The following is a 25,767-nucleotide window of genomic DNA, read 5'->3' as shown; positions in this document are numbered from 1 at the left end:
TTTTTAGCCACATTTTCACCATTCTTGATTTGTGTTCAGGGACCAAACTAAATCTTTTCGAGAGCCACAAATGCATTAATGCATTAATACTAAAAACATGAATCTGTTCCAGTCACCTTTGTATTTCAGCGTGGATCTTGTAACTATCTGGTTGGCTGGCGTTCTTTTAATGATGCGTGGACCTTGAGAAGAGCGATTAAACCAGACTGTTTAAAACTTTAAAGGTTAATAATAAAACTCCAAATCAATCTGGAACCAGACAGAATCCAGAGGAGAGACAACAGGATAGCAGGAAAGCGTTCACCTTTTATAGCATGAAGACAAATATGAGCTGCAGTGTTTTTAACAGTTTGCAAACATGATGCATGCAAACACACAGAGCAGTACGGTAGTCATGACATAATAAAAAGATGCATCTTTTCAGTTGTAGAAAGCCCTGCTGCGTTGGGTCATCATACATTGACTTCATAACTCAGTTCAGCCTCCGCTCTTTTAGTAAGTATCCCCTTTAGTTTGATGTGCATTTCTTGTACACACAAAGGTACACCAGAGTATTATGCTCTTAAAGTGTTTAACCCCTAAGTGATGCTTAGAGACCCCCTGGGGTCTCTAAGCATCACTTTCATACTCGCTGTGCATCATGTACATCGTGGATGGTTGTACCGAGCCGCTTTGGATAATTAGCAGTTGGATTTCATTCTCTCGTTTTAGCTAATTAGCTCAGCTGTCCGAATACGTAAAAACGCCTTTAATTAGACGCTTCTCTCACAAGATGACAAACCCAGCCTTTTTCTTTTTTTTTTTTCTCTCCCAAATCTACTTTAAATCTATCTGGAGCACAACGAGGCAGATTTGAACTTTAAAATGCACTTTAGCTATAAACTTTTAATTTGTGGCTGAAATACTTTACCGTAGAAGTTTCAACTCAAGTTTTTGACATTTGACTTTCTAAGAATAATGATAAAAAAAAGTTCAAACCAAACCCTGAGGGTTTCCAACTTTTTTTTTCTCTTTTTTCATTCCACAAGAGGATTTCAGAGCAACTCTGCGAGCTCACGGCCCGCGCTGTTGGCCGGCGGGTTCATACGAGAACCCTGGGATATGAGGTAGTGCTGAGCAACTTTGCCAATGAGAGGGGAGAGACAGGATGGGTGGGGCACGGAGGAGGGGATAGCGAGAGGAAGTCTTGGCATCACCGCTAAGAACAGGAATTTTATGAGGAGTGAGTGTGTGTTCATGAGGTGGGAGGTAGAGCTTGATGCTTGGGCTGGAGCCAGGAGGACTGCTATAAAATCCAACCTGCTTCTTTCTCCGTTTCAGCAAGAGACCGGGCTGATTCTGAACCCCCAGAGAGATGCTGTCTCGCTCCGAGGCTTGGAAAGTTAACGGCAGACGCTAGTCTGTGTGCAGAAACTAGTTTGAAAGTGAATAATTAAGACAATACTCCTGTAACTGGTTGAATTGTGGAGGAGGAGGATGTCAACAGGGGTCAGTATTGATTGCATCTGGCCTTGCCTGTGGTCCGCCATTATATTTATCACATACTACATGTTTCAGATTCACACTTCTCCTTTTTAGCGCTGCTATTTAGACACCAGTTTGTACCGGCGCTTCAGTAAACGTCTAGTTCACATTGCGGCGCTGCTGAATCGTAGCCACCAGTGCTACATTTCAGCAGACAAATAGGCTGGAGGAAGGGGATGCAGTGGATTAGAGATGCATCTTAACCTGCCAGTCACAGTTTTAGTTGATTCGAATTTCTCTTCAGCAGCTGTAATATTTATAGTCGTCCTGCTATGAGCAGCTCTGTGTTGGGAGCAGAGGCGATGACGGCACTGTGGACGAGAACGGTGGTGTTGACGGTTCGAACTAGATTTAGCATCTCACTGTTTGTGATGGGAAAGGTTAGTGTGGCTCGTATCGCAATGCAGAATGTTGGTTCTTCTTGCCTCTAAAATATCCAGCATCTCCAAATCAAGTATGTCCAGAGGAAACAAATCGAAGGGATGAACCATAGCAACTTTGAATCTATTGAAACTTCCTGTTAACTTCCTGCTGCCTCTCTCTCTTTCGCTCACTCTCTCTGTGTAAAGGGTTAGGGTTCATTTTCAAACACCTCCCCGATGATGACAATAGTTAACTTTTAGCATTCTGCACTTGCTAACCTCTTCATAATATTGCTAGCGTGACTTGCGCGGTATCGTGCGTACAACTCACCGAGTCGCGATGCATATTTGAAAGTATTGACAAAAATACAATTTAAAGATGTTTTTGGGGGTTTTTTTCCTGCCACATCTGGGATAAGCAGCCGGGTTTCGCAGTGAAAGGTGAATGATTTTAATTCATCTGGAAGCTTGTCAGTGCATTGCAGTCTGCGTGGTGAGCCGTGGCACACAGAAGTTGTCCTCGGGCTTTAATACTCTGCTGCTCCAGGCACATCGCTGCAAAATGGCAAAGCCTGGCGCTTTAATGCAACACTTGCATCTGCTTGCTGACTGATTTAAATTGGGCACAGGAACCTCTGAAGCTCCCGATCTTCCTTCCCTTAAACTGCAAATGGGACAGTGTTCACACAAACACTGCTATAAACACTTATGTCATCTTCATTCTTAGAAAGAGTAACTGGCTTAGGGTAATTCCTTAAAAGTCGTATATTCCCCCCCCCCCTCCCCACAACCACAGTCACACCCTCAATGTTTTTCATACACCTGAGAGTTTTTATTACTGGTTATGAAGGCAAAATAAATTCTTTTCTAGTCAAGGTTTGTCGAGGCATTTATTCGGTTTAATTTTGTGCACGTTCATAATTTAACCGGCGCAGAAGCAGAACTCGAAGCTGCCAGAGGAAAAGGAAAAAAGAAAAGGTGTGAAATGAAGAGAGAAAGAGAGAGAAGGGGGAAGAAATGTTTGATAGAGGGAAACAAAACACCTCTGCAACCATCTGCCTCTGTGCCAACAGTTGGTTACTACAGCAACGAGTAAAAAGTCATTATCTTTAATTGACTCTGTGGCAGGTTCAGGTGTTTTCAATTGTATCTTGTGTTTTCTACCCCCTCTCTCTCTCTCTCTTCAGTGACTCATCCGTCTTTGGCAGCAAACCTGCGCTTCATTCTAGCGCTCCTTGTTTTTTCCCCTGTGTCATCCTTTCTCCAAGCTCACTGTGTACCTTTTTTCCCCCCAGCTGCCTCGCAGGACAATTTACGGTCTGTGAGCGTTTCATGCCGTCATCTCCCTCAGTAAGGTTATCCTGCTCCGTGGGGATCGCGGAGTAACGCCGCCGTGACTTCAGATCGGCATGAAGCACCGAAAGATCGGTTGACATTGGGTGTAGTAAGAAGTGATGAAGAGGAAGATTAGCCACCGGTGCCATAGATGTGTCTGCGGGGAACACGTGGGGTGCGAGGAGTGTGGAAAGTGTCTGTCTGTACTTTTCTATGAGGGTTATGACGTTGCAGCAACACAAAATACAGAGAAGAGATTGTAGCGTCGTAGAGTCGCCCTGTCTGTGTGCCATTAACCTACCGCAAGCACTAAGCACTTACCAAAACCTCCGTGTGTTAACTTCCTGCCTCCTCCCACAACAATAAAGCCGGGCTCAGAGTGTCTGCTTGTTCACTTTTCAGTCCGCTCCACAGTGAGTCAGCCATTTCTGTACTAGCATGAACTGAAGTAAAACTTAAAAGGTGTTATTTTTCATCCACTACGCGACGCCGTATACGTCTTATAGAGATTTTACACTGAAATAGATCAACTTGGTGGTGGTTGGCAACACCTTAACATTTCCAACAAACTAAACTCTTGTCGCAGCTTCATCCCCGGATCTGAATTCTGATTTCTGAGACTAATATATTGCAAAAATAAAGACATGCTAACCGTTTCACAATGTTAAATGCCAAAGAACTCCACAAACGGCTAATCACCTCCATGGTTTAAGCTTAAGGATGTTACAAATGATCAAAAAATAGAACAAAGAACAGAGCAGCTTGGCTTAATTTTATTTTTTGTAACCGTGTTTTCATCAAGATTGCTTTCATGCACATTTTGAGGTATCGCATTCGAAAAATGGAAACCGAATGCTCTCATCCGCTAACTATACCAGAAAGGGGAGAAGTGTTGGCCTGGAGTGGCCGGCGAGAGGCTCTCCTGTCTGGGATGGGAATGGTGGAAGATCCCATCCACTGTCGGGTCTGTTGGCAACGTTTCAGCCACATTGTCAAAGAAAATTGCAGTTTCACTTCACAGTGAATTATTTTGAAAGCTACCAACAGCATACGGCGGCATTGGCCTGCAGACCTGCACTGAAGTTTGGTTCTAAAACAGCAAAGTAACTTGAAACAGAATTGGCCAGGTGACGTCTCATCGTCTCAGAATGATTTCGTGCAACAAATGTAATGAATATGTTCGGTATCGCCCATAGACATATCCTAACTTACTCAAGGAAGAAGATTAAGTTCCCTTTAACGATTAATTTTCTCTTCTCTGGTCTGTTTGTACTTAAATGTCATCTCTCTCTCTGTCTCTCTCTCTTTCTCTCTCTCTCTCATAAAATTGAATTGCTTCAATTATGACTTCATTCACTCCTGAATGCCTCTTAGAGTATACCCACTTTAAGCCAACTTCATTTTGCTGCTCTTGTCTTTCTCTCTTTTCTTTTGTTTTTTCTTTTCCAATTTTGAGACACCCAGATTCTTTAAAGGCTGCATTTACTGGTGGAAAAATGACTTCTTTTCTCAAAACGAAAAATACAATTTAGCCGAGGCATCGACGCGAGCTTTAACAAAAACATTTTGTAGTTTTCCAATCCATTGTTTTGTTTCTCTTCTTCTTCACAATGAGAAATTTGTCGCCCGTCAATAGCTCAATCAGTTGGTAAAGCACAAAAAAAGAGGTCCAAGTCAATGGGGGAAAATAATTACACATACAAAGCCGGTATTGGGATGTTCTTTCTCCAGTTGTTTGAGACAGAGCTGCGCCTTTAATTACAGAAAGCCTGTCAGAAGCGTCTCGCAGCGCTGTGTCCAGGCATACCTTTTTATTACTGCTGGCTGCTTTATTAGCCTTTCACTGAGCAGAGACGGACAGGCAGGATTGACTGGAGATGCAATTGGAAGTGACGCTTATTGACTAGTTTCTTGTTTTGCTGCTGGCAGGGCGCGATGACGCTTACAAAGATGCTCCCAACCAGGCCTGGCCATTAGCACCTCAGCTCCACACGCGAGAGCATGATGAGAACGGACCACATACTGCTGGGCATGCACAGTTCCTCAGCGATGACCCTCTTCTGGCATCTTTGACATTTTTAGTTTTTTCTTCTATTTTTTTTATGGTTGCAGTCGACACTTAGAGAATTTTGTAGAACCCTCTCGACGGCGGAGTCTTCTTCTTCCCTATCAGCTCACTCTCGTGCATTTTTGTCGTTTTCAGTTTTAATTGGTCTCAGGATTCGCTGGTGCGTGAATATTTCTCTCGGCGGAGACCAGATTAAACCATTCTATTTAAACTTTCACAATTTAAGCAGAGAGCAGATGAGTGAGAGGGCATGTGTACGTTGTGAACGTGCTGGATCTTTGTTGGAACATATGGTGTAGGTGTTAGGTACTTGTGTGTGTGTGTGTGTGTGTGTGTGTGTGTGTGTGTGTGTGAACCCCATCTGTCACTTGGTAACAGTTTGGGTTGATCTCTGGTTGATGTAAGATCTCCCTTCGGGCATCTTGTCACATAATTACACTACACACAAAGGCTGCAGGTTATTATTCCAGATGGAAAGAGTTTTGCAGCACTACCCTTATACGCTTAATTTTAATAAGGAGCGAGCATTATTGTGGTGCTTCAACATTAATTTCCTCTAATATATGGCAGATGCTAAGCTTCAGATCGTTAATGGTTATGTAGACGGCATTAAACAGACTGACTGTGTTGCTGGCATTAAAGCTAATGATGCTTAATCAAGAACTTATTCTTAGAGGCGTTTCTGAAAGCAGAGAAATACTCTTCCTACTGAGTAGCACAGCATCTGCGAAGCACAGTTGTGACGTAGCTATACCGTGGAGAGGCCTGTCACAATAGCAAATTTTCCTTGACGGTAAATTGTCCCGGAAGTTATCGCGATAAACAATAATGTTGCTGTTTTGAGAATATTTTAAAGTCGTACAACGGTAATGGCATAATAATGCAAGAACACTCTCTCAAAGTTCATTAGACGTTAAAATCCAATGAACTTTTAACACTGGAAGACATTTCCAAAATATGAACCAAGCAACAGAAATGACAAATAAAATAAATTATGAAATCTGTCAATAAAATTAACTCAAAAAAGGGCTGGTTGAGACCGATGCACCAGACTGAAGACCTTTGTCATCCAGTTTTTGGTCGAAAGAGAGAGAAAAGAGAAACGATGAGTCATGCAAATGACAATTATTGAGTTCATTTAAATTTTCATGCAATTATTTGATTTATTGTTTATAGTGACATACCTAACGGTGGATCTCTAAAGACCCCACACGTTAAAATGCCAGGACACCTGGACAGTTCTCCAAATTAGACGGAAATTAATAATTGAGGCCAACAAGTCAGCAGCACCAGATAAAGGAGTTACAGGAATTTCCAGCATATTTGACACAAAACGTCAGCGGTGCGCCTGGTTTGACTGGCTTCGTAATAAGGAGGCTACGTAAGACGGAGAAGTGTTCTTCGTTTTAGGCGGGTGAAGTCGTGAACAGTTCCAGACACTGTCCAGATTCAGCCCATCTGCTAGGAAGCTGAAGAGCAGTGATTTTATTCTTCGGTGTCTCAGTGAGTGCGAGGATATTTCCAAACCAACAAAAGACTTTACTGAAAGAAAACCAAAGGTAACGTCCAGAACTGAGTGCGCCAGAGTATATTTTAAGTCATCTGAAGAGAGCCGTGGACAAGAAATCTCCTCAAAGATTGATTTGATCAATTTTGCTTGGCAGAATGAGAACTATTGCCAACGTACTGACTGGATTTTTTTTTTTTCTCCATTTCAACATTGTAGCTTTTGTAGCTTTTCCCCCCCCAAAAAACTGTATTTTGTTTGCATTTTCTTACTGAATTGTACATGACATGTCACATACAAAAGTATTTTTGAACTTATTTTACTTCACAACTTTGATATTTACTTGTTCAAACTCAAAAATAAAAAGAGCCTTTTTCCCAGAAGAGAACATTTTGATTTTTTTCTTCTTTACGTCATCTCATACCATTTTCTTAGCTTCCTTCTCTTTCCTCTAGCAGGAAGGAAACAATGCAAAAGATTTGTGCGAGCTATGCGGCGCACATTTTAATCATGGAATGGAACAACCAAGTCTGTGTGGACGTTTCAATCAAGACTCTGCTGCGGTTTTCATCTGGCAGTCAGTTTATCTTCCCAGCAGCAGATAAAGTGATGAAAATTAAACTCTGATGGCATCAGAATTGGTTCTAAGTGTGCACAGCTTTCCTGTCTTGTTCACCATCTGGATAACACACCCAGCATGTCTATTAGACATTCACTACAGCGAAGGATGAGTGCTTTGGTGGAAATGGGTTAATAACGACGATTTAATTGAATGTAATGGCAGCATGTGACCCGCTATTGAGATCTGACTTCGGATGGGCGGCGCTTTCGATTGCCTGTGCAAAACCGTAGTTCTGGGGAGGTGGAGCAACTCACACATATTCAACACTTAGTTACTGTTACAGGTGTATTTTAAGGATTTTTTTGTTATTATTATTGTTAATAAATACATTTTTCTTTCAGATTAATCAGATTTTCTAAAAAAAAAAAAAAAACAAATCTGGTTGCTTCCATCAGAAGATAAACAAAAAATTTGCCATTTTGTGGTGCATTAGCAAGATAACGTGAATCAACAACGTTTAGCAAAATCAGCAGAGGTAAAGCTCACCAGCCACTAAATTGACCTTCTACTGTAACCACAAATCCCAAAAACAGTTTAACGAAAACCCACAGACTGACTTTGTTCAATCTCTGGATTGCACAAAGTCCTGGGTCCGTTCTTCTGGACTGGTCAATAATCCCACTCTCTGTACGATCCAACCTTGTGAAATGGTTTAAGACCAAGTCCTTTTCTATTCGCAAGCAGGAGCAGCACAAAGAATTAATGGTGCCAAAAAGAAAAGATTAATTTATTTTGAGGCTCTTAAAACGTCTTTCTTTGACAACAGTGTCAATAAGTGCGGATAGCATTATTTGTCGGGGCCTTCAAAACTTTTTTCAAAACATTCCTTAGAAATCTTTTTCATCAAACTGAAATTTAGTTCACTGACTATAAAGGGATGGAAATGGTATCCGGCAATACTCGGGCAGAGTACGGAGTTTAAATGATACTGAAATAGACCGCTGCACCCCGTCTGCCTCACTGTTCAATGTGTTGTACCGTCAGCAGTAAGGTTCTGCACTCCTTTGTGTAATGGCTGGCATTTATCTTGAACCAGTCGGCTCATTGTTCTCTGGATACGAGTCTGTAAGAGATACTTGTATGGGAAAAATCCCTCAAGCACAGTTGGGAAGTGTAACCAGTGAGTTTATGTTAAATAAAACAAAGTTTTTTTTTAAACAGGTGCCATGATATTATCACACAAGGACAGCGAGGATGCAGAGGAAAGCTGAAACGCTGTCAAATCAGGTCAACAAGCAATCAAAACTGGAGTGAGAGTCAGTAGGAATATTGTGAGCCAATACTGGCTCACAATATTGGCCAGTATTGTGAGCACCACTATACCACGTATAGTGGTGCAGAATACCACTATACGTGGTATTCTGCACCACGTATAGTGGTGCAGAATACCACTATACGACCCCGAAAGAGCTGGCTGTGCAGGATTTGTCCGTGTGCATTACTCCAGCTTGTCCCCTGTGCACCTTTTAATGCAACCCAGTGAGGGTGTTTGGCAGATTTGCATGTACCTGTGTGTCATATAACCGTTTGTTTGTGGTGTTGTATCGGATTTTTGCTCCGGGGACGAGAAAGCCACACTGGATGGCTGAACGTGTGTATACAGTTGTGCTGATGTAGACAAGCCTAGCAGCACAGATCAGATGTATGCAAATATCACCAGCAGACTGTCTTGTTGCTCCGACAGGAGCCTTGCTGCAAGGTTGGGTATTAAGGCAGCAGGAGGAGACAGAGAAACACGGCAGCGACGTGCGCGGACAAAGATGGAAAGAAACGACGGCGGAATTGCGCAAAAGGCCGGTGGCATTGAAAGAAATGAGGAGAAAGACAGCTCAAGCCTGGCAGAGGGAATTAAGAAGTAGGGAGAGAGAGAGTGTGGGTCCACAGATGAGCTTTTGTGCCAGAGGAAAGCACAGGCTTGTCTTTCTTTCTGAACATGCAAGACAACAGTTGTAGTTGTTTATATAGCATGGCCTGATGAACTGGTAAAGCCGGAACAAGTGTTTCCATGTACAGCACTGTATCTTCACAGATGGTGAAGGTTGCTACCGAAAACTCCCCGTCTTTAGGTCAGATTTTTGTCGTCTCTGTGGTAAGTCTGCAAATCGAGCTGGCATAAAAAAAGGAAAAATTGAAAAATACTTCCAGCTGTCAAAATTTGTGTGCTTCTGTCGCAGTTTGCAGAGATCCAGTCAGTTTCACTTGACTTCCTGTCAGATTGGGGAGAAATGGCCTTTAAACAAGAAGCTGCCACAAACATGAATGCTTGTGCACCTCAGCCATGTTTTGGTACCTGATTTCAATATGGATTTTTCTTTTTTTTTTTTTAGCAGTAGTTTGGAATATATAATGCGCGTCATCGTTCATATTTCTAGCACATGATATTGAACCGTGCTGTCAGAAACGTATTCTGCTGTGTTTTGTTGTTTTTTCACTGCTTGAGCTCTCCACAAAGTCTATTCTTTCTCTCAGAATAACTTTATTATTCAACTTAATCTTTGCCCTTTTCTCATTTTTTTTTCTATTTTATGTTTCAGTTTTAGTCTTTGTGAAATACAGATAGGATTATGAATACAGTTTTATCTGCAATGTCGGTTTTATATCTTGCCATTTCAGTGTGAGTTTATTTCTTGCTGACCTTCTTGTATTTTTTTGTGCTGCTATCCTGTATTTTTCCTTGCTCTCTATTCCTAGACTTCTCTTGTTGGTTGGGGGTGCTGAGCCTTTGAATCTGCAGACCTTGTCAAAGGAAACTGGACATGTAGCTGGGGGTATGGTGCAGCGCTAGATCACTGTGCTGACTTAAAGCCACAGTGGATATAAAAAGTCTGCGTTCCCCTGTTAAATTGCCTTGTTCAGCTGTTCCAGTAGACGTTCCTTGACATTTTCTCGGTTGCATCTAACGGCAAAAGTCACAGAGAGATTCTAAAGCATCAGAAATGTCTCATTGTCACAATGTATAAGTCTGGAGAACGATAGCAGAATAACTTCTAACAGATTGCAAAAAAAAAGTATGTATGAAACGGGTGCAAGAGAGAAAGTCAACATTTGGAGTTGTTTGTTTCTGTGGAAAGGATTCTTGTTCACATCAGTATTGCAAATTTGCACCACAAATCGGTAGCCATAGCGATTTTTTTTTTTTTTTGGTGAGCGTTTCTTCCCATTGCTTTCTCATCATGTTATCGCCTCAAATGCACTTCTGACTCTCTAAGTGGAAAGATGTAAATAGGATCAACTAATCTACAGCCTGTCTATAATCACAGTAAGCAGCTCAATAGGAAATAGGATAACAGGTTGATTGGAGATTAGAATATTTTTACTGATTTTTGTGCATTACTTTTTTCATTTTATGTACTTTTGCATCAGTTTACTTTCATTTCGAACATTGTGGTTAGACAAGCGTCTATACCCACAATAATGACAAAGTTACATGATGTTGCATTACCTTATTTACACAGAAATATAAAACACAAACTAAGATGTTTGTTTATTTCTAAGAGGACCAACATTTATTCTTACTGCTGCTAAAATAATACAAGCCACTACTTATTGTAATAAGGCATACTTTCTTGTTATTGTAATATATATAAAAAATAAAAAAAGCTGCTCAATACGGTACATTTGAAGTGCTTTGTGCAACATATGGCACCTTTTGTCTCTGATCTTTATATAGTAGCACAAACTGATATTATCTATGAAATTATTCAGACTAATATCTCAGGTAGAGGCAACATGTGCATGGAAAAATAAAGCAGTCCTCTTCCAGCGAGCAGGCTGGCAGTGCTCAGCAACAAGTGGGGGAAGGGAAAGTGATATATTACTTTATGCTGCATGTAACTAGAAAAGAAAACTCCCTGTAGCACTTTCTCTGGCTTCTCATGAAAATGCCTAAACTGCAGAAATGATTACAGGGTGTTTGTGTTTGTGTGTTTTTTTTTTTAAAGCCATTATTCTTTAAAAACCTCAGGACTCCTCTGATATTGATAACTAGTCTAGGAAAGCCATGTGATTTTGGCTTCCCTGGAGTTCTGTGGTCACATTTCGGTATAAAAACGTCACGGTGTGACATGCTCGTGTGGTTTGCTTGCTTTATTTCGTTTGCCCGGCCACATGCGAAATGCGTTAGCAGCCGTTTGATTTTTTTTAGTGTTTATTTTTCTTCTCCTGATGAGTTTTTACAAGAAATGGAAATGGGGGAGGAAATTTGTGTTTCCTGTTTGGTGAGTGGCGTAGATGTGCGGCATTTGCGGAAAAGATAAATAACTGAAGGGACTGCGCTCCTCCGCAGAGGACTGCTGCAAGTCGTTTCTGTGTAACCAACATGTCTTCACTCTTTTCTAAGAGTCCAAGTTGTGTTTTTCATGCCCTCTTTATTTTTCTGTTCATCTGCTCGTCCAGTGGGAGATCACAGTCTGAGCAGGAAGTGGAATCAGTTCTTTAAAAAAAGAAGAAAAAAACAACCCCCACCCAGCCAGAGCCCCAATGCCTCGCTTAGGACCCTCGTGTCTTACTAATGGACTGCAAGTCTCCAGAGAGAAGGGGGGGAAAAGGGGCATGCAAGTAGAGATGAGTAAGAATGGAGCGGGGCGGGGGGAAAGCTTAAACATGGGGATGGGAAATCCATATGATGAGGATAATGTTTGAAAAATAATAAGGGGGAGCAGAATGGATGTACAATTGACTAAGGACTTGCGTCATGCAGTGGGGGAGGTGATTATTATTTTTTAACACAAACAAAGAGGGTTGGTCACTCTTGTACCTCACTGGGAATAAAGGGAGATTTTCTTCCTACGCCAACATCATTAATACTCTGGATTCCTACCGGGACCTTTTGTTTTTGTACAAAAATTGTTGCGACAAAATAAGACTCTTTTCTGGTATAAAGGGTGCAGAAAAACTCTTGTCTATGGAGCTAAATTACTCTCGAAAAGATTCACAAAGCGTTCGACAAGATCTGCATGTGTACAACATAATTCACAAATAAAACAACGTGTAAATCCGTATCTCCGAGATTCTGCCCACATACATGTAAGCAGAATCTCAAATGTATGCTTTTCAAGCGGCAGAAGCAGTAATGCACTACGCGTGCACGAATCGCAAACTGCGGACGGATCATCCTGCCCGTGCTTTCACCTTTCGAGACTCTCATCCTGCATGGGATGATGCGTTCAGGGCTGGTAAAAAGCTGGGATATCTGAGAATTAGAATTGCAGTGCTGCGTTCAAAAGAGACTTGACAGAATTCACATTTATGTAAAATTTCTGTTACTTTTGCAAGGATTATTTTCAGAGGCATAACATTATAAATATGTCTAAGTATGACTTCTAGCAATGGATGACTGTCCAAACCGATGGTCCTATTTTTAATACACTGACCTGTGTTTAAGTTATTTAAGACACTACTAGCTTCCTTTTGAACCACTATGCTTAACTTGGGTTTTCTTTTCCTTTGATATCATGACTCTCTCATCCAGTCCGCTATCAGAGCAACACAATAAAAGCTCAAAATCAAGCCTGCCCCTGACGTCAACCTTCTGTGCAACGCGCCTTCGCTAACTCTTAAGACTCTGTAATAAAAGGAATTCAGCTACCCCACGACGGCTGCCCGTTCTCTCCTGACGGCCCTTTGTAGCACGTGTAATGATGAACTTCACACCCTGCCACCCAAGCGTTGGCTCCAGGCTGCACTCAAACACCCCACAGATGCATTCTGTCTTCCTTGGCTACTCTTATCCTTGAGAAAGCCAATGACCTAGAAAGGGGCTTCGATGATGGGCTCAGACTGCGATTTACCCGTTTGAAACAGACTGTTTTGTAAAACCGCGGTAGGGGAAAGGCTAGACTGAAATCAGGTGGGGCGTTTTTGCCTGTAGTATAACGTTCACCGTTCGACAAATGCTGGCTGATGCGAACTCATCGAGCGCTTCGCCACTCCCTGCCCATCTTCCCTCAGGGGAACTCCAGTACGCAGCTCGCCTGACCCAAACCACCGACCTCTCTCCCTTTCCTCCGTATCCATTCTTCTCTGTACCCCCATCCTCTCGGTGTTTGCCCTGACTTCCCCACCCTGTGTTGACTTTACCAGTGCCTTCCTCTCTTTCCTGCAGTTCTTCCTCTTTCCCCTCCCCGACTCTCTTTCTCCTTTTGTGCTTGCCTCTGACATGTTTCATAGTCAGAGGCAGACTTGGAGTCCCAATCTATCCCTGCCTCCTCTCCTCTACACTCCATGGCCTGAAGACACCGGTATGTGGCTGCACATCCGTGCCAGACACCAGACTTCAGAGCGAACTGTGAGACAGTTTGCCTGGATGTGACAGGACTGCTGCATTAGCTAAGCACATTCTGTGTCATTTTTATGAGGAGGAGAATGTTTTTCCCAGACGAATTAGTCTGTGAAATGCTGCACTCAGACTTCCAGTGGCTATTCTGTTGAATAAAGCCATCTAATACAGCCGTCGTGTCCTTTTATATTCTCTGATTCCATCCATTTAGCTCCGCTGTGGCATTTAATGAGGCATTTCATATCCTTTTATTTGTCGCTGATGTTTTCTAAACCATTGAGTCCTCACATCACTTATGATTGAATTCTGTCCTGAAGGCTGCCTGTTGATAACTTTCCTTGGCGTAAACCGGGAAGGAAATGCATATATGTATATGGTCCGAACATTCGACGTTCGACTTTTAGACGACGTTCACGCACGTACTCCGAACATTTTTCTTTCTAGCAGGGTAGTTAGGCTAGAGAAGCAGTTGGTTAGAGTGCTTGGCAATGCTTTAATGAGGAAGAGTCTCACAGCAAGGTGAAAGCACAATCTATACATTAACCTAACACAACCTTGTCCATGTTGTGTGTCGTTCAAGGGAAAATAAACAAACGCGTGAAGAAAAGCTGTTATAATCTGCTTTAATTTTCATGAATGCGTATTTCTGAAACTAACACTTTGTGGAAACTCTTTGCACATCTTCCGTCAGTCGGTGAGTCTGAGTAAAATACAATGAAGTTCAGTTTCCAGTCAATAGAAGGTACAAAAAAATCCACAATATTGCCACAGAACAGTGAGGACAGCAAAAAAAATAGCAGATACGGGACGACTGACTTCACAAAAATTATCAATTTTTCCAAACTTAATGAAAAGATGTGACTAAAACCTCAAGGCTGCAGAGAGGCTGAAGGTATCACTGAGGGAATTACTTCTTATATTCTCCATGCTGTTGCATTAGTTAGTAGGTTTCCAACGCACAAAACATCCCAAAAAGGGAGACGGGGACACTGTGAAATATCCAGATAAAACACAAATAAAATTTACAAGATTATCATCACCATTCTTTACCCACATGTTGGGGGTAATGCTACAATGTGGGGTGGCTTTTTGTCAGGTGGAGCTGTGGTTTTTGTGAAGGTGGGTTTAATAATTCCTTATAGTTTCCGTTTTGGTCAAAAGAGAGAAGAAAAGATTTTAATTTCCAAGCTGTCAGCGATTACACCCAAATCCAACAACAACAACAACGAAAGTTTAATCTGAGAGTTAAAGCATGAAAATGATCCAGGACTAAGTTTGATGGAAAATTCTTGATCTAGAGAATGTTTGCTTTGTCGATTTGGCAAATATTGTCCAATCAAGATAAGAGACTGGACAATATTAGCAGGCCAAATTCATGCCCTGTTAAGATGGTGGACCATGTTCATATTCATGTTTTTCTTTAGTATAAGTTGTGTCGAGGCCATCTGCTTTGTAATGTGAACAAGTCTGGGTCAGGACACAGGTGCACTTTTAAGCTGCTGATGCCAGCGCTGGATTCTGTGATGTTATTTCACGCTTGGGACGGAAACGAATAAAGAGCAGGGGATGGAGTGCTCTAAAAAGAAAACTTCCAGCTTTGAACCTTGATAAGCACCTGTTCAAATGAGATTCAAAAAAGGAATATACAGATTGTTCAGCTGGCGAGTTACAGTAGGTCTCTCGCTGTTTGATCTCCTCCTGTAGAGCACTTCTTGCTTCGGTTACTTTCATTGTTTTCCCATCTGCATTGGATGTGTTGGATTTTGAAGTTCATCTTTGCACATTCACAATGTTCTTACTGTTTGACTAGCAGTAAGAACATTTAGGTTTTTTTTTTTTTTTTTATCTGTGTTGCCTTTTATAAGTAATGTTAGTTTTCATGTTGCGTTGATTGGTGGGGTTTCATGGCTGCCTTACAGCTAAGGAAAAGTTTTAATTGTTCCCTTAATGGAGAGTCTGTCAATTAACTTAATCCCCGAACCTTAACGCTTAATTTCTTTTTAGATATGATCTATAATAAATTTTCCTCAGCGTTCCCTCCCATCAGGCCTCTGTGTACAGTCCTGCTAATGTATGCCTTTTCTTGCTTGCCATACATCAGTTTACTTACTCAAATTGAGATAAATATGTTATTCAGCTCTGATCTATTGGATGAGAAACATGGGAAAACATGTTTTTGATGAAGACATGCGAACCGATAGGCAATGCTGCTTTTTAAAATGCAGATGGCTCTCCCTAGTTGGCCAATTAGTAACTTTAGCAGTGGAACACTTATCTGCTTTCATCTGCTTGTGCGCGCATGCGTGCGTGCGAGCGTGCGCGCATGCGTGCGTGCGTGTGTGTGCGCGTGTGTGTGTGCGTGTGTGTGTCTTTCATTTTGGGATGCAGGCAGCTTAGTTTGCCCATTTCCACAAGTGTGTAGGGGCCTTTGTGCACATTCATGTCTGTCTGCTGCAAGAGCACTAAACCGTACATACATTTACTCATTCACCTTATACTATGCTATACTCATTCACACAAACACAACTAGCTCATCAACTTCCTAGTATCCATTCGAATTGTAGGAATTTGTCAGGAGAAACTTAGGCAAGTACTATAAAACCTCAACTGTCTGCATTTCAGGGCAAACGGGGTCTGCACAATTCACAGAATACGCAACAGTATGACTCGGTATGTTTCACCACTGTTCACCCAAAACTGCTTAAGAATAAAAAAAGAGGGGGTTGGAGCGAAAGGAGAAAAAGAGTTGAACAGTTCAGGATGAAGTTGTGGATAAAACAGAAAAGTTCACATCACCAATTTGGTAGTATTTTAGATACTTAAAGCAAACTCTGAATCGATCATTTTTGATATCGACCGATATAAAATGTTTATATTGTGACACTTTTTTCAGCCAGGCTTTTGAGAAAGCCCTCCAGTCTGTGGAGTTTAAAAAAAACTGGTGGGAAAGTGTCTTTCACTGAACTAAAGCTTGGCAAAGTAACGTGCTGCATTCCACCAGCTTTGCCACTGACCTCAATCTTTTCAGGAAACATTCACAGAGAAAATAGGATCAGAGATTAAACATTAATATCAGAATTTAGGCACATAATGGGAATTTAAACGAGACACACACTGGATTGCCAATAATGAATGTTCTTGATTTTTGCTTTATGGAGACTAAGTTTCTGTATTTCTTTTGTCTTTCTTCATATCTTGCAGATCATGACCAGAGTTCACTGAGCTCCATTTTGCATGGAAACCCTGCTTCGCTGGCAGCCCCCTTCTCTCCCTAAAGCTTGCAGCCAGCATGGCAGGATGAGCTTCTGCCAACGATAATAATGGCTAAAAAACAAGATGCCCGGGCTCCCATCTACAACCTGGTCGTGGTGGGGTTGTCTGGCACAGAAAAGGAAAAAGGCCAGTGTGGCGTGGGCAAGTCCTGCCTGTGCAACCGCTTTGTTCGGCCGAGTGCGGATGACTTCGACCTGGATCACACCTCCGTTTTGAGCACCAGTGACTTTGGAGGCCGTGTGGTGAATAATGACCACTTTCTATACTGGGGAGAAGCTGGTAGGACGATAGAAGAGGGGCAAGAGTGCCGCATGAATGTGGTGGAGCAGACAGAGTTTATTGATGACCAGACATTCCAGCCACACCGTAGCACGGCACTCCAGCCTTACATCAAGAGGGCAGCTTCCACCAAGCTGGCTTCAGCTGAAAAGCTGATGTACTTTTGCACAGATCAGTTGGGCCTAGAGCAGGACTTTGAGCAAAAGCAAATGCCTGAAGGCAAGCTCATTGTGGACGGCTTCTTACTCAGTGTTGATGTCAGCAGGGGTATGAACCGTAGCTTTGAGGATCAGATGAAGTTCGTTGGCAATCTGTATAATCAACTAGCCAAAACGAAGAAGCCAGTGGTATTGGCTCTCACCAAATGTGATGAAGGAGTTGAACGCTACATTAAAGACTCTCATGCTTTTGCCCTTGCCAAGAAGAACCTACAGGTGGTTGAAACTTCAGCCCGCTCTAATGTCAATGTTGACCTGGCATTCCTTACTCTGGTTCAGCTCATAGATAAGAGCAGGGGAAAGCCCAAGATTATACCATATTTTGAGGCTCTGAAACAGCAGAGCCAACAGATCGCCTTAGCAAAAGACCGATATGAGTGGCTGGTTACCCGAATTGCGAACAACCACAACGAAACATGGCCCGTCGTCAGTCGTCGCATGCAGACAGCTCCTGAGTACAAGGAATATGTTTTCCTCGAGGGAACTCCGAAGGCCAAGAAGCTTTTCCAACAGCATGTTCACAGACTAAAACAAGAGCACATAGAGAAACGCAGGAAGGCCTATCTAAATACTCTACCACAGGCCCTGTCTGTGCTAATACCAGAGTTGGATGAGATAGACCACTTGAGTTGGTCTGGAGTTCAGAAGGTCTTGGAGACAAAGAGAGATTTCTCTCAGTGGTTTATAGTTTTGGATGACACACCTTGGGAGACGACACCACACATCGATAAAATGGATGACGATCGAATCCCCCAGGACCTGCTGGAGACCCCCGCAGCTGAAACCATCTATGAAACCCACTTGGATCAGTTAAGGAAGGAGCGCAAACGGGCCGAGATGAGATGGGAGTTCAAAGAAAAGCTAAGTGTTTCTCCTTTCATCACACCAGGGAAACCGTGGGAAGAGGCTCGGAGTTTCATCATGAATGAGGATTTCTACCAGTGGCTGGATGAGGCTGAATATTTAGACATCTACAACAAACATCAGAAGGAAATCATTGACCGGGCCAAAGAAGACTTTCAGGAACTGCTTCTTGAATACTCTGAGCTATTTTATGAGTTAGAAGTGGATGCAAAACCAAGTAAAGAGAAAATGGGAGCCATTCAGGAGGTGCTGGGCGAGGAGCAGCGATTCAAAGCACTACAAAAGCTACAGGCAGAAAGGGATGCTCTAGTACTGAAACACATACACTTTGTTTACCATCCTACAAAGGACACTTGCCCCAACAGCCCCCACTGTGTTGACAGTAAAATTGAGCAGATACTGGCTTCCAGATTTCCTACCAGATATGCGTCATCAGACAGCGCTAGACTGGAAGGTGGAAGGGCTGAACGGATAAATCTGGTCATCCTAGGGAAAGACGGACTAGCCAGAGAAATGGCTAACGAGATCAGGGCATTATGTACTAGTGATGACAGGTATGTAGTAGATGGCAAGATATACGAGTTAACCCTTCGCCCTATAGAAGGCAATGTACGTCTGCCCGTTAACTCATTCCACACACCTACCTTCACACCACACGGATGCCTTTGTTTGTACAATTCAAAGGAATCCCTCTCATACGTTGTTGAGAGTTTAGAAAAGCTTAGAGAGTCAACCATAGGCAGAAGAGAAAGGGAAAACAGCTTAGCTCAACTCCCACTGTCCCTACTTCTGGTCACTAAGCGTGGTGTTGGTTCCATTGGGGATATCGGAGGAGAAACGGCTCAGACTCTAATACAACAAGGGCAGCAGGTAGCTGCAAAGCTTCAATGCACCTACCTAGACCCAGCCTCCCCAGGTAAGGGTTATGGCCGCAATGTCAGTGAGAAACAGCTTAACCAGATGCTGAGAGGCCTCTTAGAAACTCGGAGAAACATTGGGACCGGCTCCCCTACATTACCTCCTTTATCCTCTGCTTACAGAGACTCTCAGTCTCAGCAAGGCAATGAGGCAGACCTCCGAATAGTTATGTGCCTGATGTGTGGGGACACATATGATTTAGATCAACTACTGGCACCTTTCCTTTTGCCCCAGCATTGTCGTCCTACATCAAGCCACAGCAGCGGCACGTCCGTTCTCTTGGATCTTGTCATTGGGGGTCACAGACAGAACGTTGAACTGTCTTTGCTCTCTTTCCACTCCTCGTTTTCCCTCCGAAAGACAGGCCTGGTCCACGGCTACATTGCAGTTTACTCTGCCCGCCGTAAAGCCTCCATGGAGACGATGTGTGCTTTCCTTTGTGAGGTCCAGGACATTGTGCCTGTCCAGTTGCTAGCAGTAGGGGAGAGTCAGATGGAGTTGTCAGACTCTGATTCATCTAAGGAGCAAATCTGTCAGGGAGAGGATCTGGCCCATGAAATCAGCGCCAGATTTAGCACAATAATATGCGGACATGGTGGGGTAGTGGGAGGACTTCATAAGATAGACCTTTTCCACTCCTTCTTACAGGAGGTGATGGAGAAGCGCACTGTTGTTGAGGCCGCACACATGTACGATAATACAGCTGAGGCATGTACCAATGAGAGCTGCGGGTCCCCCAGTCCAGTTCACATCCATGTTGACTCAGAGGATGATATTGACCCATCGCCACCTTACCCTACACTTAGGGAGGGTGGTAGTCTAAGTTCCCACCTGGGAAGTTTCAAGCTGCCAGACCTGGAATCGAGTGATAGATTTTCTGTCATTTCTGATATCGGTACATTTGAAAGCAAGCTAAATAACAAGGTGCCTCCACAAGTGAAGCCCAAGCCTGTGCGTAAAGGACCCTACGGTGATCAGCAAGGCACCTCTAACAGACCCGTCTTGCCCCAAACTGTCACCTGGGCTCCAGGGAGCGACGGAGGCTACGACCCCTCGGACTACGCAGAGCCTATGGATGCTGTGTGCAAACCTCGACCTACTGAAGAGGAGAATATTTACTCTGTCCCCATCGACAGCACGCAGGGCAAGATTGTCACCATCCGCAACGCCAACAAGGGTCACGCCAATGGAAGTGCTGCGGGCAACGGATCTGACAGCGAAGCTGACAGCAGCTCGCTGGAGCGCAGGAGGAAGCTATCCGTTTTTGGTGAAAAGCCTAAGCTTTACAGAGACAGGTCCCAACGGCTTGGAAAATTCAGCAGTTTTAGGACAAGCTTCTCTCTTGGCAGCGATGATGAGACGGGTGGTCCGCCAAAGACAAGCCAGGACGATGGAGGACCTCAGAAGGACAACTCCATAGATGAGAGCGATGATCACAAAACAATAAAGATTCTCCGGGGTCTCCGCAGAAATACCAAGGTTAGTAACTGTGCCACCAAGTGTTGTATGAGTAGAAGTAATTATATATCCAACCAATGGGAAGTGCATTCATTATCCCAGTAAATTTAAAAAACGTTTTAAGAAAAAGATTTCTCATCTTTGAGCAACCTGGTACAACATTAATTATAAGCAGACCTATCAATCTTATGCTGTGGTTAAATTTAGAGTAGATAATTTGGAAACTATAAACATTTGCTTTCCTCATGTACACAGGAAAGCAGAAAATCACCCCTTCGTAATTATTTTTTGGCTAAGACCCAGTACTGTTTGCTCTGGTGGATAATTGTTTGTTACTGAAGTTAAGAAAAAGCAGGGTTTAGAAACATCTCTCTGCTGTTTTAAAACTTAACCCAGAGCAAACGTCATGCTGTAGGGACTTCTGAAAGCATGCCTGCACGCCATATTCGTTTCTTGACCACTCAGTGGGAGTCCCCTAAACTAGCCAGATCATCAGTGGGAAAGAAATCTGACAGAATACGGCTTCATACCAGAATCCAAAATGTCTTAACGATTGGGAACAGAGCCCCATTTGGTTTGTTTTGTGCATATGTGTCCAATGCTTACTGTCAGCTCTTCTCCATGATAAAAAAAAATAATAATAATCATGAAATCACATGAAAAGTGAGAATAAAATCTCAGCAAGGAAGGCTTTTTTTTTTTTTTTTTAAATTCCCAAAATTAAAACCTTTCTAGTGGGAAAAGTAATGTTAATATTTTCACTATTTATTTTCCCAATGTGCCTCTTGGCATGAATCTCACTCTAGATATGGGTAACAACCCAAATAGTTCACACACAAATAAATCAGCTCAAATAAGTCCTTAAATAAAGCTGTGTGAAATGATGTGTAATTACTTTGAACACATTCACTAAAGTTGAAGTATCTTATCAAAGTAAGAGCTTCTAAATTTCTCTTTCAGACAGAAAAGCATGCATTGCTCAGGTGTGACTTTAAACACCACACAGATTCATTCCTGGGGTTTCATCCATGCTCTTTGATCTTCAGAGGTTTCCATAGATTTTCATTTATGTTCAAGTCCAGTTTGCTATTCTAGTAGCTTTGTATTATTTCTCCGTTGCCAGTTGAATGTTGATTATAAGCTTTATAAGTTGATTCTTTTGCAGTACGTTGGTAATAAGTGACTAAACCCACTGATATTATTTTTTGCACAGGATTGCTTCCTAAACATTGCCAGATTCCACTTATTTTCTTGGCTTTCTGTGCTTTTCGCAGGTTATTTTCTTCACTTGTTCAGTCCCCATTTCCTATATCATTCCACTTTATCACACGTAATTTCTGGACTTATTTTATTACATTTCTAGGCATGGATTACTTGGGTTGCCACTGACAAATAAAGTTAGTTTCATCTTAATAGGACCAGAATATAATGGCGCTCTCTGTTGCATAATTTGCTAAATTCCACAGTTACTTTTTTTCACAAAGTTGCCATCAAATAAAAGGCTGTGATGGACACCAGTGCTATTTTCTTAGCTAAGGCATCACTGCTTACTGTTCACTTTTTGTTGTCACCGCAGTGTAGTCTATGCCAAAGCCTGTCAGCTTTCTTTAAAGACTCATGATTCGTCCCGGCGACAGTTTGGCTTTTTTACTTCCTTCCTTTCATTATTTGCTGCTCTGTTTGTTTGTCTTTGCATCTCGCTGATTCATACATTCTGCTTCTCACGTTCTCATCATTCTGATTGTCTGTTCATTTCACGCCTCCTTTTTGCTTCGCTTGTCTTCACAGCTTATTTTTTTTCTTTTATTTTTAAAGACGGGTGTCTCCCTGTCACACCGCGTCCTGTTCCCTTCCCACCCTTGACACTTTTGACCTCTTACACCAGGCTGATTGGCCCTGGTATGCTGCTCATTCGCGCACGTGGTGCGTCGCTGAAGTGCCAGCTGAAGCAGGAGTTGCAGCTGTGCATGTTGCGCTTGTATATCTGTGATAATTGCCATGGCTGTCAGGAGGGTGGAGAAGGAGGCGGATGATGAATGTTTTTAGACACTCAGCTGGGATGTACCTGCACGGAGGTTGTCGTCTCGCATTATTCAGCCGCCCGGACTACATTCTGCAGCGCTCGAGGCCATATGTCTGTCAGGAAAAAGTACGAACAACTCAGTCACGAGAAGACATCTGGGCTTGCAATCTGCGTCTTATGCAAATTGTCACGTTGGACGTTAGAAAACATCCAACATGCACAGAGAAATCCCCGAGAAAGCCGCAGCCAGTGGAGTGCGGGTCTGTGTCATCCTTGTTATTCTTTTAAGTGCCTCTGATTTGTGGCATGCAGCTGGTCTGGGAACTTGATGGCCACATTACAAGCTATTATGGATTTATTATGGTTACAACAAAGGATTAAATTTCTTCACCTATTTTATAAGCAGCTGTCTCGGCCATTTACAGTCTGCTGCAGCTCAAAATCCCTTTCAGATTACATTTTATCGAGTTCATTTTTCATATTCAGGAAGACGTGCTGCAGCAGTTTGTGCAGGCTTGTGTAAAAAGTCCTGTCCCCGTTTTTGTTCCAGTTAAACTAAAGCTAGATGGTTTTTTTTTATTATTATTTTTGACAGTTATTCTCAAGATAAAGATTTAGGTTCATGTGCTGCAGCATAAACACTTTCCTGGGTGGAGCTTTAGGTTACTGTCTACCACTCTGACTCATGACGAGTTAAAACAAATATTCAAAAGGAGTTTGAGCTCATTTAAAAAAAAAAAAAAAAAACTTCAGGCATTGACCAAGTCTGTCCACCCTGATCTCCCTCCCTCACTGAGACACAGGAAAGATTTCCTCTCTCTCTCTGTCTCTCTCTCTCTCTCTCTCTCTCTCTTTCTCTCTCTATCTCTGTCCTGCAGCTTTTTGTTGAAATCTCCTCAGGCAGCGAGAGGAATGTTTGAAATTCTTCAGACACCTAGTTCATCTGGTGTCTTCATTCAAGCAACAACAACAAAAAAGAAAAATAAGAAAAAAAGAGTTCAAGATATTGCGGAAACGGGGAAACAAATTCATGTCAACTCCAGAAGCGAGTCGTGTTTTGGTGTCCTACGGTGTGCGTGTGCGCAAGCTCTCCCCGTGATGTCTCTATAAGGATGTGATTTGTTTCGTTTTGGTTGTGTTCGAGGGCTGCTTTGTCTTCTTAGAGCTGGAGACGTATCCTGTCTCAGTTAGCAGCAGAAAGGAGTGGCCAGAAGGCAAAACTGCAGGGGGAGAAGACAAGCCCAGCAAGAGTAAGAGAGAAGAAGAAGCGTGTGGGTTACAGAGACGGTCTGCTAAAATGAGACGGCAGCACAGTTACTGTGATGGAAGTGAAATAAATTAGATGCTGCCAAACTGAACCCGGCACATCTCTGCAACTCCTGCAGTCTAGTTATTACGACCTTTTCTTTTCTTCTTCTTCTCCTGTGTAAATATATACACTCTTTACTTCTTTAACACATTAGCTCCGCGTTTACATTTGACTGCAGGATGTGAATGCAGATATCAGGAGTGTTTGGACAGATCGGACCGGTTGGAGGGACAGATAGCAGGCGGCGAATGACATGCAAAGACATTCTTAGGGCTAGATGTTAGTAATCTGGTGACCTGATGTGGCGACGGTAAAGGAGAGCTAAGAAATTTTAAATCTGCCTTCAGCCTACCTTTTTAAAAAAAATAAATAAATTCTTAGACTACAGTGGCAAACGTATTGGCTTGTCATCCTTCACACACATAAGAACTTGAGTGACATCCCGCTCTTAATCCGAAGGGCTTAATAAAATGTCACACAATCCTCGGCGGCTATCACAGCTTGAGCTCTATTGGGAAGGTTTTCCACAAGATTACGGAGCATGTTTAAGGCCATTTCTAACCTTCCCTCAGGAGCTTATTCACGACATCCTACTGCCAAGTTCTTTAAAGCGCACTGCCCCGCTTGAAACGGATAGACGTCCACACAGATGCTTCAGCTCCAATGAAAAACTGTCGTCTTTTTTTTCCTCCTTCATTTATTTTCAGTCATGAAATAATAGAAAGATTAAAATCTAGAATAGAGGAAGGAATACTCAAGGTTGTTGTTTAACCATGAGTATTCCTCATTTTAGTTTAGTCATTAATCCGTTTATGACTAAACAACCATTAACTTGAATAAATCATTTAATCAACAGAATTAAACTTTAAACAAATTATGGCTAAATTCAAAATCTGTCAATTATTTCATAATACTCTTTTTTTTTTTTTTTTTTTACACCACATGTCAAACTTGAAGCCCGAGGGCCAAATCCGGCCCTCCATTACTTTCTACATGGCCCTCTAGACTCAAAATAAACACATAAAGAGAACCTTCAAGGTAATAGCTGTATGCTTAAATAATGTTTTATCAAGAAAATCACAGCAGTCTTCATCTGTTTGCTGCCAAATTACATCAGTACGAAAAGCTGTTCGACTTTCAGAAGCTCTCATTGAGTGCAGAGACAGCTATTTATTCATATTTTAATGGTTTGTTTACTGGTTTTATAAATGCATTCTGCCACAAGCGGCCCCCCTTTTGAGGACCTTCATAATCTCGACTTGGCCCAAAATGAAAATGAGTTTCACATAGAAACTCTGATACGAACACGGTTACGTTTTCAACGAGCCGGTGAGACAAACTGTAGAGATCGCTTTTTAAAATCCTGAGCTGTCCCTTTAGGATTAAGTGTGCAAGTCGTCTCCAAATGTAAAAAAAAAAAGATTTTTACACAAAAAAAACAAACAAATTTCACTTGTGTTGGTTTTCGGTCCTGCCGGTTGTGGGAATACAAGCTGTAATGACTTCTCCCTCTGCTTGAGCACTGCTGTGAGAGTAAATGTGTCCATAAATGTGATCAAAAATGTTCGGCGGAGTGAAGTGAGGCCGGTATCTGGAGCAGAGGGCACATTGGTGCTTCTTCTCTCTAATGAGCTCTACTCCAGCTCTTTTCCTGCCGTCTGTCCGTCTAGTCGTAGTGCTGCACTGCACCCGCAATCTGTGTGTCCAGCCAACCATGCACCTCTGCTTCA

General features: G+C 42.5%; 1 protein-coding gene across 1 annotated transcript in view; it reads left to right on the top strand.

Moving 5' to 3' along the window:
• The window catches only part of arhgap35a (Rho GTPase activating protein 35a), an 89,853-nt gene that overhangs the window by 40,832 nt on the left and 23,254 nt on the right, over positions 1-25,767 (top strand). Inside the window, exon 2 of the mRNA XM_007549440.2 lies at positions 16,897-20,726. Coding sequence (XP_007549502.1) covers positions 17,016-20,726 — 3,711 coding nt within the window. The 5' untranslated portion in view covers positions 16,897-17,015. The remainder of the gene's footprint in view (positions 1-16,896; positions 20,727-25,767) is intronic.

The sequence above is a fragment of the Poecilia formosa genome, unplaced genomic scaffold (assembly GCF_000485575.1).
Source record: "Poecilia formosa unplaced genomic scaffold, Poecilia_formosa-5.1.2 Scaffold31, whole genome shotgun sequence".
Classification (NCBI taxonomy): Eukaryota; Metazoa; Chordata; class Actinopteri; order Cyprinodontiformes; family Poeciliidae; genus Poecilia; species Poecilia formosa.
The sequence above is the reverse complement of the archived record's forward strand: the minus strand, read 5'-3'. Positions and strand labels throughout refer to the sequence as shown.